General features: G+C 41.9%; 1 protein-coding gene across 1 annotated transcript in view; it reads left to right on the top strand.

Annotated features, from left to right (window-relative positions):
- The window catches only part of LAMB4 (laminin subunit beta 4), a 43,596-nt gene that overhangs the window by 26,590 nt on the left and 1,199 nt on the right, over nucleotides 1–15,807 (top strand). Inside the window, exons 22-33 of the mRNA XM_069802332.1 lie at nucleotides 691–915; nucleotides 2,012–2,232; nucleotides 3,446–3,542; nucleotides 3,896–4,271; nucleotides 4,640–4,800; nucleotides 7,915–8,120; nucleotides 9,016–9,219; nucleotides 10,780–10,924; nucleotides 12,739–12,946; nucleotides 13,581–13,719; nucleotides 13,969–14,145; nucleotides 15,166–15,319. Of these exons, the coding sequence (XP_069658433.1) occupies nucleotides 691–915; nucleotides 2,012–2,232; nucleotides 3,446–3,542; nucleotides 3,896–4,271; nucleotides 4,640–4,800; nucleotides 7,915–8,120; nucleotides 9,016–9,219; nucleotides 10,780–10,924; nucleotides 12,739–12,946; nucleotides 13,581–13,719; nucleotides 13,969–14,145; nucleotides 15,166–15,319 (2,313 nt within the window). The remainder of the gene's footprint in view (nucleotides 1–690; nucleotides 916–2,011; nucleotides 2,233–3,445; nucleotides 3,543–3,895; nucleotides 4,272–4,639; nucleotides 4,801–7,914; nucleotides 8,121–9,015; nucleotides 9,220–10,779; nucleotides 10,925–12,738; nucleotides 12,947–13,580; nucleotides 13,720–13,968; nucleotides 14,146–15,165; nucleotides 15,320–15,807) is intronic.

Below are 15,807 nucleotides of genomic sequence, written 5' to 3'. Positions count from 1 at the left end.
CCTCAGACATTGTGAAAGGCTCTGGTCCTGAGGACCACAGCGAAGGAGCAGAGTCCTTGGTTGAGGATGAGCCAGTGGATGAGGTCCCAGCAACAGCAGCTTTCCCAGAAAGGTTTCTGAGATGCAGAGAGGTAGCACCCCAATAAGGGTGGGCATTGGGATGGCATGCAGAAAGTAACTGCAATGCCAGCAAGCAAGGACAGAGTGTCCCAGAGCTCATCTGACCTGGGGATCCTCCACTAGGTTAGGGAAAGGAGGGCAGGTCTGCAGGGCTCTGGGTTGCTCCGGGAAAGGGCACCCCCCACCTTCCTGTGCTGCTGTCGGGGTGAAGGCCCCAGGGAAAATCCTGCAAATATGGCCAACTCTGACTACTGCCATTGAAAGGACTGCCGGAAAAAGATGTTTGGAGGTGTTCTGTGAGAGGGTACCTATTTATTCCTACTGAGAGGATTTCCTTGGCAAAAACTACTTGGGATGAGGAGAGTGCATTTCCATCAGAGTTCAGTGTGGGAGATGTAATTTAAACTGATCATAGGATTAAAGGGCAACAGTCTCAAACAGGTGGATATTTTCCCTTGGAAATGTGCATTTGAAGAGACAGTCTGAATCTCTTAACTGTATTATTGGAAGTTACATGTTTCGCTTGAATTCCCATCAGCCAGCAAATATTTTTACCTTCCTCTCCAACAGGCAATCGGTGTGACGAGTGTCCTAGTGGGTTCTACAAAAACCCAGGCAGCCCTGGGCTTGACTGTGCACCATGTCCCTGCAATAACAACATTGATGTGACAGACCCTGAGTCCTGTAACAGGGTCACTGGGGAATGCACCAAGTGCTTACACAACACCCATGGAGCAAACTGCCAGTTCTGCAAACCAGGGTATTTTGGCTCAGCCCTCGATCAAAGCTGTCAAAGTAAGCAAGCAATAGCACTGTAACTGAGTAACACTACCAAGAAAAGTTTTAAATAAGTTAGGCTATAAGGAGAGGTTAGCCCTTGGAGGGACAGTAAAACTAAAGCAGATCAATGGAGCAAAATATGAGAATACCAAATATATTTCTATCCAGTGATACAAATAAATGTTAATATGGCATCTATTGAATTCTTTGTCATCCAAGTCTCACTAAATCTCATACTGAATATCACTCCTAGGACATACTCATTTGTGAAATGAAATCAGTACTTCCTGTTAGAAAAATAAATGTGCATTCAGCCCATTCAGGAAGGAATCAAAAGTAAAGGAATCAAAGATAATTGTTTATCCATGTTGCTGGCTGATGCCAACTAAGCAATGCTCAGTTAACCAGACGGTCCCTTGCTGAGCTCCCTGCCTTACCAGTTGTTTTCATTAAGTGGCTAGAATAAAACTGTTCAGGCAATTTAATAGACTCCATGAGGACACTGTCAATAACTCAGCACTTTTAACAGAAAGGCAGGAGTGTAAGAAAAAGCAAGGCATAAGTTTCTTCCCAACGCTTCTCAAAGACTATTTTCACAAATGTGCCTGATCGAGGGTCTAGTTTCTACAGGCCAGACAATTATAGGTATTTTCAAGAAAGTTTTTTTCTAGGAATATCTAAAGTACAGTTCAAGCCCATTCCTTGTTCATTCTTGGAAGATGTCTGTTAGAAATGGTTAAGCAAGGACTTTTGGCTCCTCACAAGCAAGGTTTCTTATCTTACTTGGCTTACTGGGGTTTCCCACGCTGGATAGTGCCTACTGTAAATCAGCTTCTCCTTACCCAGCATATTTAACATTTCATTCTAATAAGATTCAAAATTCACTACGCCTTCATTTTTTGTGCCTGTATTAAAAGTACTGAACGTTCCCAGTAAGCTTGCTCAAAGCGATATATAAGCTATTATAGAAAGATAGGTAAACTGTATGAAATTAAAAATGTGTTCAAGATTACTGGAAGTAAACCTACAGCATGGGCTTTGTATACAGCTCTGATTGTCCATCAGCTGTCTATATTATCGTCTGATGTAGGAATGGTCCTTCTTTTTCCAGGGTGCACATGCAATCCAGCAGGTGTTTGCCCTGCCGTGTGCCCAGGGGGGAACGCAGCCTGTCTGTGTGACCCAGCCACGGGAGCTTGCCCTTGCCTGCCCAACGTGGTGGGCGTGACATGCAACCAGTGTGCCTCTGGCTACTGGGACCTGGCTAGTGGAAAAGGATGTCAGATCTGTGACTGTGATCCAAAAAACTCCCAAAGCAACCTGTGCAACCAGGCAAGAAAATTCCTCTGCTTTCTGGGAACCAGGGTGGTGGTGTTTTGGTATGGCATGGTGGGGACTCTCTTATAAATGAGGGTAGTTTTTTGTCGTGCTCCCTGAAAACAAGAAGTCTTTGGAAGTTTGCAGTTGGTGTGATGACACTTTGAGTCCTTATATCAAACTTGCTGTTCTCATAATGTGGCTCTACTTGTAAGCGATTTCTCTTTCCCTGTGTGTTTCTTTGCCAAGGGGATCTTAGAAATACTTTGTAAGAAAATATCACATAGGAAAAAGCTGCCTTGTAAGTATATGTATAGGGAAGAAGGAAGTCCAGAGTCTTATGAGTATTTGTTTTAAGTGTTTATTTTCATAAAGTAGCAGCTGTGGCCATTACATTAATCATGCCTCATCTATCAGAGTGCTAGAATACCTTTTCTCATCTTTAATTCCTGTGCACTTTTTAGAGCTAGAATGTAGAAAAAATAAAACAGCGTTTCAGAATAGAGAGGTAAAATTGTGGTCCCATGGAGTCACAGCAATTTTGCTATTGACTTCAGAGCACCAGGAGCTTATCCCAAGCTCTTGCTGATGTGCTTTCACGTTTTCCTTTCAATATGCTTTCTATTTGTTCTAGTTTATTTAATGGATTTATTATTTTTACTAGCAAATGTAGCTCTTAACCTCAAAGAACTATTACTGCTTTTCTGAGCTGTACCAGTTATCAGAGCTGTAATTCCCTGCAGCTTAATTTAATAGCTGAATTCCAAAATAAATTTTCTAGGGCAATGTGCATAACATACCCTCGAGGTTTTCAGTTACATATCATGTAGTTAAAAGTTGAAATGTTACGATGAGTACTTTGCTCCAGCAAAAATGAGAAATTAATCTGTTTTGCAAAGGAAAAAAATCCTCTCTGAGATCATAGTCACAGGATGAGTTCTCAAAGAGCTTCTATAGACTGGAACATACAAAATCTTTCATATTAGTCAAGTAAAGCCACCTCTCAAAGTCCATTTTGTTTTCACAACCTTAAGGAGGAAGATGGGAAAGGTGGGACAATACTGTACAAACCATGGTGTTCAAACACTGCATGCAAGCAGTATCACTGCAGTCCCCATACAGCCATATGACATAAGTCACAGGGAGAAAAAGAAACCCAGTAAATAATGTATATCCAGCCATATGACTCTGCAGGAAGTTATTTAATCCTAACTAACTGTTTTTGCAGTTTACAGGCCAGTGTCCTTGTAAGCTAGGTTACAGCGGAAGGTGTTGCGATGAATGTGAGGAAAATTACTTTGGCAATCCCCAGACACATTGCATTTGTAAGTATTACTAAGTGGGGACAACTGGATTAGAAACTGCCTCAGAAGAAACATTTACCTTTTATATTCATAGGGGAGACGGGACATACATCTAGAGAAGCAGGCTTTCATACATTTGTGTGTATGAGATGGACAAAAGTGTTTATATTATTTATCTATATTGTTCCTTATATGGTTATGATGGGACCATGGAAGTTAGAGATGAAGAGCCATTAGCCAGGCAGTCCACTTTGCTCTAAAACTCAAACACCTGTTTGCTTCTTTTGTCTTGAAATGCACAATTATACCTTTTGCATGTGTTAATCCCATGGAAAAGGAACAACTGAATGTAACTTGCTGTCCCTTTCTTGCAGCATGCAAGTGTAACCCGGAGGGAACCAGCCAGCCCAAGTGTGACAAAGCCACCGGCGCGTGTAACTGCCGTGCTGGCGTCACCGGCCGGTTCTGCGACCAGTGCGGCCGTGGCTTTGAGAAAGACTTTCCCTCTTGCCGTCAGTGTCATCTTTGTTTTGATCAGTGGGACACTGAAATTACTGCCCTCACTCAGACTGTTCAGGAGTTAATGAGGTTTGCTGCAAATCTTGAAGACAAAGGAGGAAGAATGCCCAGCTGTGACATGCGCTTCAAAGCCTTTGCAGATGCCATTTCTGAAATTGAAAGAATTTTGAGACATCCTGTTCTTTCACTGAAGGCCCTCTCAGGCATCAAGGATTTTCAGGGCTATGTTCAGTAAGGGCTCAGCTGCTCCTGAAAAAATCCCTTGACTGAGAAAGCAGTCTTCCCCTGGGCTCCACCAGCCATCCCTATACATCACGTCCCACTTCTGATCAGCACACAGATGCTGGAATACTAAGTCACTGTTTTCAGTACATCTGTGAACAAAATAATCTTTATAGATATTATCTGTCACCCACAGGCATATACTTAAATGCTGGAATTTTCCAGTTCATTCTAAGGGTTTTCTTAATAAGCCATTACAAGTAAATGTTTCTGCTTATTTAGAAATTTTTCTCTTGTCCTCTAAAATATTGTGTATCTCGGTTCTAGTTTAAGAATAATCCGGTCTGACTTCTGCATAACTGCCATTTCCCTTTCAGACAAGAAGCTGCACAAATGGATCCCCTTCACAGTACACTGTATGAGTTTCCTGACCTTAACCAGAACATAGAAGACATTGGGGAAGAAGCTGACCTAGTGTATGAACTTCTACAACAGAAAATACATCTGCATCAAAGCTTTCATTACTTGAATCTCAAAGGTAAGGCAGCCAGCAATTAATTGAAATAGGTGAACATTTTCCATGAAATTTCAGATTTTTTTTCTCACCATCGAACCATACAATATTTCAGAGATCCCTAGTTTCCCATGGTAGTGCAAAAATGTAAATACTAACAACATTTTATACTGACTTTCCAAACTCCCTTTTTTCTTAAAAGGACATGATTTCTAGCATCCTAAATTTCAGATGCATGTGCCAGGGTCACTTCAGTCAGAAGTCTCATGAATCCTGATGTTTACATCAGGATTTAAAAGCCACCCAGTTTCATAATGTAGGCTCACAGCTCATACAGTAGTACAGCAAAGGACTTTCTCCCCACTTCTGACTCCTCTTGCTCTTAGCAATACTTAAAGAATGCTGTACAGCCATGGTTTGTTTAATTAAAGCAGAGAGTCATAGTGCAACTTCTTAGTGTTCCCATGGGAAAATACATTACTTTATGTGGTAAGGAGCTAGCTCTCCATCATCAAAAAATGTGAAGTCAGAACCGAGTTCCTTGGCATTTTTGAAAGAATTATGCTGTCTGTGCTTGAGCTAAGTATAGTATCCATCAGCTGCTAATAGCAGTAATGACAATGTCACAGACTGGTTTCTGGAGAAAGACAGGGATGTATCAGTCAGGAATCTTGAACAGATGCTAGATCATCCACAGTGGCAGGAGATTGTCATCAGCATGCTCTCCAAAGAGATAGCTGCCAAGATATGAACCCCAGAAGATAAGGTGCGCACAGGCAATGCGCTCCCATTTACAGCTCCTCTGTGTCTTATTCGGGTGAGAAAAAGATTGGCCTAGACAAGATGGAAAAAAAAGAAGGAAAAGTCAACAGAATACAAAGCTGAGGGAAAGGAAGAGGGGAAAAGAGGGATTAATTAAGATTTAGGGCTCCCCTGCCCTGTTGTACTTGGCAGTGCCCCCGGGGCCAGCTCTTCCGCTCAGGTCCCTGTGCGAGCAGTCAGCACAGCTCTCCCAGGCTCTGCTTCCAACTCAGCTGAGTCTTGTGCAGACTCTGAGAAAGGCAGGAAGGCAAAGAAACAATAAATCCCAGGGAGGTCAGTGGATGCACAGCTGAAGCATCCATGGTGCTCTCTGGTCACGTTCCAAACCCGCTTTGTCTTTTGGCCTCAGGAGAGGGATAAACAGCCCTATAAAAAGTACACGGGGGTGTGGGGAGGGGAAGACCTTGAATTTAAGCTGAATTTCTGGTCAGGGCCACAAATACTCATTGGTCCTGCTACCAAGCATCTAACAGCACAGAAATAACATTTCCGTCAAGATAACCAGCTTCTCCAATATCCAGGAGAAAGCCTGGCTCCCTTACCCCATCTTCCTTTCTGGACCAGCAGCACGTCCTAGGTATGGCTCTGTCTGCTTTTTCCTCTCTCATTTTTGCTGGGGTAGAGCAGGATATGGCCACGTACACCATCTGGGACACATTTGGTACGTGTGTTCTAGACACATGTGGGGAACGGGCTCCCACCTGCCTGTCTTTGCTGAGGATCAGGACTTGGAGGCTTCCTCACAGGCACACATACAGCCGACTGACCTGGAAATGTCAGTATCTAATAATGAATTAAAATCACTGGAAAAAACAAGATACAAGTGTCCTTAAAACAATGTTTGCAGTTTATGAGATCTCATTAAATTATGGCTTTCCAGCCTTGGCCCCTGGCTTTGCAGCCACTGTGGTATGGTAATGCAGTGAGTACAGCTTTCTGGGCTGTAAATCAAGCCTGTGCTAAGACTCTGTGTTTAATGTAAAGGAACTTGGAAGCTCTACAGCTCCATCACAAACCAAGCACAAAAAACGCATTTGGGCCACTTAATGGAGAGCTGAACCACTGTAAAATATTCCTGTGATGGAACTGTTGCAGAGAAAACAGTCTCTGGCTTAGATAGGGAGTTACAGCAGCCTCTTGCCAGGTATTTTGTATTAGGAGCTAACTTTAAACTACATTGTTTCCAAGAGCTACAAGATAAAATAAATAGCCCTGGTTTCACAGGATAACTAAACATTGTTCAACTTCAAGCAAGGCCAAGGACTTTAGAGGCTGATTCAAAGCATGCAGGACTTGATGAGTGCCTTATCATTGACTTCAACTAGTAACTGAGTCAGTTACCAGCACAAAGAGGGATGTTAATCAATGACCTCTAATGCTTTTTTACTGCTGACACATCAGTTCTGGTTCATTGCACATACTTCTGCCTGGGGATCTGGGGTCAACTTTGGGTTCTCTGGAGACCTGGGAAGCCTCAACAGCAGCAGCTTTAAATTATGTGTTTTGCAAAAGGCCTGAGTCCTTTCCTTAGTCTATTAATCTGCAAAAATTGTAATATTCTCCAACCCTTTTGAGTCTGCTTAAGAGAAAGCTTACACTAAGCAAACAAGAAAGACTCTTGCTGGAAAGTAATTTTTGCCTGGACTACAAGCTTTACATGGAAATGCTTTTTTTTTTTTTAATGCATCAACCCTGAAATTGGATTTTCCAGAGCCAAAGAAAACTCATAAATTCCCATTTGTAATCTAAATTTTGGCTCCAGTTCAGCAGACCATTTAACTTCTGGGTGCTATGCTGAACAGACAGCACAAATGCTTTCCTGACTCACAGAGAGCTGATCATTTCATAGGGTTTACAACTGGCAGAAACAGTTCTCCTGCCTAAACTGCAAAACAGCATAAATGGCAGGAACTTTATCAAATCAACAACAGCAGCAATGCATGAGCTACTGATAAATGCAGATCAACAGCAGTTTTTGTCATTAACAGGATCCCCTTTATACTTTTATATCTTCAATTGGCTTTTCATACACCTTGGACTCTGAAGAATGAGATGGGTTTCATTGTATTTGCATCTGTTTTAGCAGGTTTTATGAGTATCAATAACTATTCCTGTTTGGCAGCTGGCTAAGTAAAGGATTAAAAAGCTTGACTGAGGAAATGACAGCTCCTGTCCCTCCCTGCTGTCCCGAATCAAACACCAGTGACAACAAACAGAATCACCTGTCACTCACTATTTGTCCAGAATTCACGTAAATATATGAATTAAATGCAATGCAAATACAGTCAGTACTAAACCCTATTTCTGTTGATACAGATGTCATCAGCAACATTAGGAAACACTCTGAAGTATCATTGCTGGCAGAACAGAAGACCAGTGGGACAATCCCTATTGTAAGATACTCAGAGTACACCAGGAACCACGCACTCGCTATGTTGGGCCATCAGGCCTTCAAAGCAAGCAATGTGCTGGAACAGCTCAAGATGATCAAGATCCCTGACATTCAAAACTTGAATGAAAAGGTAGGTGCTGTGAATTTTGAATGGGAGCTGAATAAAAATCTCTTTTTTGATGCTGTTGGTAGGTTTTATTCTAAAAGGGTGCTTACATGCATTTTTAAATCTGGAAAATGGCACTTCCCTGGCACAGACATGCAGTCACATCAGAAACAGCTGCACTTTTCAGCTGTGGTTACTACCACCCTTCTGGAAGTCATTGCTCCCAGGGCAGACCCAGCACAAGGAACTGTTTAAGCACTCACTAGTCGCAAGAGGACATCAGTGTAAATTCAGAAAGATTAACCCCAACCTCCTCCATCAGTAACTTAATCTAAGCAGAGCAACTTTGCCCTGGAGTGGATGGGGGGTGCTCACATATCCTTTGCATCACCCATGGGAGAGGAAGGGGTTTCTGTCCTTGTGCAGGGCAGCAATGAATACCTGATAGTACCTTCAGCCAGCCCTGCCAGATCTGGAAGAGATCATCCATCTAGGCCTTTAGCCTCAACATCTGTGTCAAACTATATGGAGGGCTAGACATGGTACCATGTCATGTGTGAGGTGATCTGGATCCATTAGAACAAGCCATTGACCCATGAGCTGGATATGGCCAGGGGTCAGTTTCAGCCCATTTGCCATAGAAGAGTGAAGCAAGGTCTTAGTGCAACCCACAGAGCCCAACAAATGGCTCCTGCAGGGATGCTTAGAGCCATGGGCTGCTATGGCATCCTTCAAGCCAGGGGCGGGGGACCTATAACTGGCAGCGACATCCATCTTTGGAGAGACCGAGACCACCGTCTCTTTGGGAAAAATCCCATCCTATGTTCAATGTTCATATGATGTCAAACATCTTCGTCCCCCCAGGAGTGTATCTCAGGCCCCCAGAGGAGTCCTGACATAAGCATCTTCCTTATTGCAGATCTGTGGTGTGCCAGGACACCAGCCCTGTATCATAGCAGCCTGCGGGGGAGCTTTGTGCCGGGACAGTCATGGACTCAGGCAGTGTGGTGGCCCAAACTGCAGCGGAGCTCTCCCTCTCTCCACTGATGCCTTCAGAAAAGCTGAGGAGACTGCTGTGTTGCTAAATAACTTGACTACTCAGCTACGGGAACCTGAGAATCAGGTGCTGTATATTAAACCTACATTTGTTCAGTGAAATGAATGGAGGATGAGATTTGGGAGGTCACAAATCTACAAAAACTCACCTGCTCCTTGGACAAAGAGCAGTCACATAGTGATGGACCCTGTCCCAACATCATAGACCTATCATGGTTCAGTAATGGGAGTATTACATGCCAGTCCCACCAAGAGACTGTGGCTCTAGCTATGCCTTCCTCTTCTGCACAGCTGCCAAGATCTCATGGGTCATGGTACCCTGTGCCTATGGAAGTTAGTGGCATCAGGCTATTATTGTCTATATTTTTATGGGGAAAGATTCAAATGGCACCATCTGTCAGTAGCCTGAGTATGGCCCATGCTTACTGCAATGGGATTACTGCTGTACATAGCGTTAAGCTCTATTTATACAACTTCATATTACTCTTATGTTTGTTGTTAAATAATTTTTACAAATAATTTCAAGACAAAGCTTTTCTACCCCCAGTGATGTTTAGACGCACATCAAGTAGTTGGCTGTACTGCACAGTAGCAGTGAAAAATAACTCAAGCAAAGTCTGGCCAATACAACATGTGCCAAGGAAACAAAATGGACAAATCCCAAAACACCAGTAAAGACAGTTTGTTCTTATTAACAATCAGAGATGATGCCTGTTACAGTTATAGGCAAAACACATTTTCCAACAGAAATGTCATTCTGCTGTGGCTTTGTCCTGTCCCTGCAGGGTGCCTGGGCATCGATTTCCTCTTTATAAAATGCACGCGACACACTGCATCACAGCTAATGGGTTTAGAAATGAGCAATCAGGGCACATGGCTGGAGCCCCAGGACACAGAGGGGCAGCAGCAAAAGGCATCTGCCGAGGTGGTGAGTGCCAGGCTGCCGGGACATTGCCTTTGGCACTCACAAGCCTCAGGCAGCTCTGTGATGAGTGAAGTATTTTGAGATGTTTCGGAAGCAAACACATCACCATTTTTTCTTGTTGCATGGTGAAACAGCAAATCTCTTCCCTCCACGGACTGCAGAGAGGCAGTACCTGTGCATTTCCTTAAAGCAAAGCATAGACCCCAGCAAAGCAAAATACTGTTGGAATTCAATGATGAATCTAAAGGTCTCATTTAAATTATCAAGAATACTAATTTAATGGCAAAATGTAACTTTGAAGACAAGCCTTAAACTCTACCTTCCTTATTTGTGTCCTCTAAAGTGTATTTTTAACAGCCAGTCCAACATGAAAAGTACTGAATCTGATCACTGACGTGCTGCAGTACTGCAATAGAAAATAACAGTCAGGACCTTCTTTTAGAAACAGAAGGGGCTGTGGTTTAGCAGTGGTTGCAGAGAGAAAAAAATGCTTGATTTAGGCTTTTTCTGAGGCTAGATGAAGGCCATGATGTAGCAACTTCTAGGGTTCCCCAAAGGGGTCTCCTACTACTTTTCAAAGCCACATCAAGTGATTCCAGCTGAGGCTTGGATCAAAATTATTTTTGTGTCAGAGCTCAACTTGCCAAGCAATGATAGATAACCTCCAGAAAATGGCACTGCTATTTGTAATAATATTTCCAGGTTGAAAGCATTAGAAAAATGGCAGAAGACAGTAAGTTGAAAGGCTCACAATTTAATGGGCAACTGGCAAGAGCTAAGAATCAAATTGAAGTTGACGGAGAGATCACTAAGGAGTTCATCCGAAAAGTGAAAGACTTCTTGTTAGGTAAATATGCAAAGTTCTTTTTGACTAATTTTTAATATAAATTCCAATATAATATAGCATAATAGACGGCCAGAAAATTATCTAGCTGTATACACATGAAATTTCTTGTCTATCTGCTGATCTGTGCAATCTTTTTCAATCCCTTTTTTTTCTAGTGCTTCTTTCTCCCAGATGACAGTACTTTGTATTAATTTTCTAATAGATCTGTTATGTTCTGATTGTCATCTTTTATTAATGTGCTTAATTTGAAGCATGCAAGTAATTCTGTCAGTTCCTGGTTTATCTGAGTAAAGGACTACTAAAATAATTTCATACAATATATAATGACCAGGCATGTCCAATGCATCCTCAAATTGTTATTCCACCCCCTTCTTCCAGGCCCATAAATAGAGGCTCTCCGTAGGGAGCGTGGGAATTAGGACACATACCACTCCATCATCTCCGTAAAGCTGTAACTCAAGGAATCAAAGGATTCTGGTAGAACTTCACAGCTCTCATAAAAAATAACAAACCAACCATATATACCCTAAAACATTTTCCACCCTCGCGATTGCAGAAAAATGCTGTAAGAAATGCACCCTAAGTTTTTTTTTTACCAGAGTTCAAACGTGGTAGGATTTTTTAATCTCTTGAATGTAGCTGATCTCATAAGTTTCTAAGCATTGCATGTTGGCAGTCCTTTGGCATTCATACCTCTACATCCAAATGGGAGCAAGGGCAGAGGACTTCCTTTGTTTGGGAACATTTAAGTTATTTTATTGAATTGGAAGAAAAACTCCATTTAAGTCCTTACAATTCTCATATCTTTATTTGATAGCAATTGAAAATTCCACCTTTGACTCTTCTTTTGTTTCTTAGTAGACATATGGCATTTACTAACAATTATAAAAGCCTTTTTTCATTAATTTTTGCTTTGTAAATTGAAGTTTAAGAACAGTAACAGCTGAGATGAGTACAGTTACATTAAATCTGCTGTACTCTACATTGACATGAATGGTAATTTTAGATGAATGTATCTCTACAGAAAATAGCTCTCAGGAATGCACTACCGTTTGCACAGTAAACATCTTCTATTTAATTCTGGGTGAGTTACTTTGGAGCATTAGCACAAACATTTAATATGTTTCAACTGTTTTATCCCCCAAGGTCTTGTCTATAAAGGGAAGTGAGCAGAAAACAGAAGTGATGATGAGACTTCACAAAGCATTGACTACTCTTAACTCTGTGTGCCTGTGCCTCTTAGCAAAGAACTAGGACGAGCTCATTTGTAAGGGGAGTTGTCAAAATACATTTTTTCTACTGTAAATTCCCATCCCAACTGAGTCTGACCCAAGTTCCCTCTTTAGGTCAGCCTTTCTCATTAACTAGTGAAGGAACCACTTTCTCAATATTGTGGCGACTCCAGGGAAGGGATTACACCCACCAGCCAGCTTGGAAAGCTCCATTCACACCCTAGTCTCTCCAGCACCTCTTTGATCTGGGAGCTAAGGGAGAAATGGGCTCTGACACATCTAGCTGTGCTGTGCACTGATTTAAAACCTTCTGCAGGCTCAGTTCTACATCAGAATTTTAATAACCCAGTTCAAAGTGGGTTCAAATCCTCATTTTAGCCAGTTCTGACAACACTAACAGCAGTACCTAGAAGCATAATATTAAATTACAAAATGTTGGAGATAATTCTCTTACCCCCTTGCTGTGCTTGTCGGCTTTATTCTCCCACATTACTCAAAGGGTACGCAGCCGTAATGATAATTTACATTTCACTGGGAGGAAAGAGCCGCTTCAGGATGCCCTCAGCTCCATTTCTGTTGCAGATGAGAGCGCGCCTCCAGAAGACATTGAGAAGGTGGCAAACTATGTTCTGCAAATAAACCTTCCCATGACTCCACAAGAACTCACGGGCATGCTTGGCAAAATCGGGGGCATTATGAACCACTGTGAGAAGTACAAACTGAATGCAAGTAAGAGAAACAGAAAAAGGGAGGAAGCTCGGACACTGCGGGTGGAGGCACAAGGAGCCGAGTGAGTAGGGTATTCTCCTACTGATGTGCCACTCCAGCTGGGGTGGCACTGTGCACGGTAGGACTGCTCCACACCTCAGGCAGTATCTTAGTAACACTGGAGGGAAAGTTCGGCTGATGGCAGATTTCAGCTTGCCATTTCCACAGGGCCTCTTCAGCAGGAACGAGCCATGGCCACTCAGGCTGCAGGAGCCGACGTGCTGCAAGGAGGCAGCTCCCGCCAGCGCTTGGCTCCTCTGCCTGCTGAGTCACAGAGGCCAAAACAGCTACTTACTTCCACATTGGACCTAGTGGAGCGTTACATCTGGTTCACTGGGAGGTTTAAATATGGGTGAGACAGAACCAACAAGAATTGGGGAGGGAGAAAATACATTCACCCATGCATCTTCCTTACTAGCAGTGCACCACCAGGCAGCCTGCAGCATCCAGCCTCACCTTTAATACAGCAGCTCATGTGCTCCCACACAAAGTCCCTTACTGACGTTTTGCTTTGCCAACTTATGAACCACAATTTTAACGGTTGTTGTTGGATTTGAGGGAGTATTTCTGCATGTGAGCATGGGTGCATTTGAAATGTCTTCTTGCTTTGCTCTCCACGCCATGATACTACACACACTTCTATTTTTCCACTACAGCAAAGCAGCTAGAGCTCTTCCACCTGTGGATGAAATCAATAATAAACTAAAAAATCTTGTGAAGTCCCAAGGACACTCCAAAAACACCTTCATAAAGTTAAATGAAGAGATACAAGGCATCAGAACACAAACCTCACAGGTATCTTGCTGTAAATCTTTCCATTTATTTACTAAATACATTTTAGAAAAAAGATACTTCATCTTGAAGTTTCCTTAATGTGAACTTAAATAAATACAACCAGAATGTGGTGCAGATATGACACTGATTCCATAATGTTTAAGGGTCTCTTCTCCTTAATCAGTTGACATTAATCTCCTTCATTACCATGCTCTGCAAGCTGGATGGACATTGCATAAGAAACCACAGCTTTCAATTACTCTGTTTTAGGCTGAGAACCAAATGAACAAGACAAATGACAAACTAAATGACTTGTCAGCAAAACAGTCCGAGATGGAAGATGAAATTGCCACATTGCAGGCAAAAATGCTGATGAACAAGAATCAAGCTACAAAGGCAAGAGCACGGGCAGAAGCAGCACACAAGCGAGCCCAGAATATTGATAATGTAAGCCCTTCTGTCACATGTTAAGGGAAAAAAAATTCCCTCCATGTTTAAAAGTATTTTTGATTCAGAAGTGTAATTGTGTTACACTGCTCTCCTCAAAACTGTTAATGTTTTTCTTATGCCATGCAGTGTAAAATGTCGCAGGTTACGAATAATTTCTTTTTGATTTTAAGGCTTCTGGCAAATAACATTTCTGTTTGCTTGAATGAAAGAAAACATACACATTTCTCTGGCTACTCTGTGACATTTTTCCTTGCACTGTGTGGAAGTCTCATAGTCACCATGGGCACCAGTAAACACAACAGAACAAATCACAAAACCAGATATTAAAATACATGAGTGATGGAAGCAGCCTGGCCATTCATCCCATGCCATTCTTCTTCAGAGAAAATTGCTGTGGGAGTTACTTGTAGTTTTTGGTTGGCTGGATGCTTTTCAGTAGCTCCAATTTTTGAGAACGCACCTAGAAATTTGCTACATTGCTAGGAGAAACCAAGCACCCACTGCGCAAGCTTGGAACATGACCAAGCTTCCAGGTTATAAGAAACTCAGTTGAAGTCTAAACTGCAGCCTCAACAGCAACCTACATCAGCGGAGAATGGATTAGCCAGTAAATATTACTACAGCCAAAAATGTAAAAACGCCAATGTTGCTACAGATAATTCATTAAATTTTAATTAAACCTCAAGGCAAAATGAAATTTACAGAAAAGCCCTATCAAAAGAAGTAAAAAAAGCATAAGCTTTAAAAATCTTAAATCATATTTTCTTTACATCCTCACCACCCCTTTAGATTGCTCCACTAGCAGTTTGTTTTAATTGATTTCTATCAGGTTTTGCAAAGCATTATTTGATGTACACCCATTATGGATTGGTTTTTTTTGTTTTTTTAAGATTTAAGAGAATGAGAGATTTAAAGTTTGGTTCAAAGAGGATATTCAAAAAAAGTATAAAAATCTCCTTCGGTATGTCAGATTAATTATGAGATGCTCTTAAACTAAGTAATGGCATTTTGTTACAGGAATTTGCTGACATTAAAAGAAAGTACACAATTCTTCAAGAAAAGCTAAAAGCCCAAGGACCTCCAAAAGTAACACTAGAAAAAGTAAAGCAGCTGAAAGAAGCAGCAGAAAAACTGGCTGAAGAGACTGAAAAAAAAATTAAAAGAATAACAGGTGGTGTTCTTACCTCCATAGTGAGCGGTGAAAATTGTGACAGTCATGAATTAAACTGAAGTCCTTGCCCACAGACACTAACAGACTAGGTTAACCTGAAATCAGGTTTAAAACAGTTTTACTGGTGAAAATCCCTGCTTGGAGCTACTCAAACAGTTTAAAAGTAGCTGAATTGATTTGGCTTATGTACTTTTTCTGACATAAATTGGTTGCTATAAGCAGAGTTTAAGAAGTGTCCACATAGGGACTTGCAGTGATTTGATTCAGACAGTTTAAAAACAGGACAAGTGCAAAACCTGCATAAAACTTTGCTGCAGATTTAGCTGGAAGCCTTGATTTGTGCACTTGCTTTGGGCATCAGGACCTTAAATCTTCCCTCTGTGCTGTGTTTTTTCTTACATTACCGAGTGATGGCTTGTGTTACAGAGCTGCAGGGTAGCTGCTTTCCGTCAGTCCATACTTGTTCCCCATCAGACATTATCTCTGAG

Source organism: Haliaeetus albicilla, chromosome 14, assembly GCF_947461875.1.
Source record: "Haliaeetus albicilla chromosome 14, bHalAlb1.1, whole genome shotgun sequence".
Classification (NCBI taxonomy): Eukaryota; Metazoa; Chordata; class Aves; order Accipitriformes; family Accipitridae; genus Haliaeetus; species Haliaeetus albicilla.
This window is presented reverse-complemented; position numbering and strand designations above follow the sequence as displayed.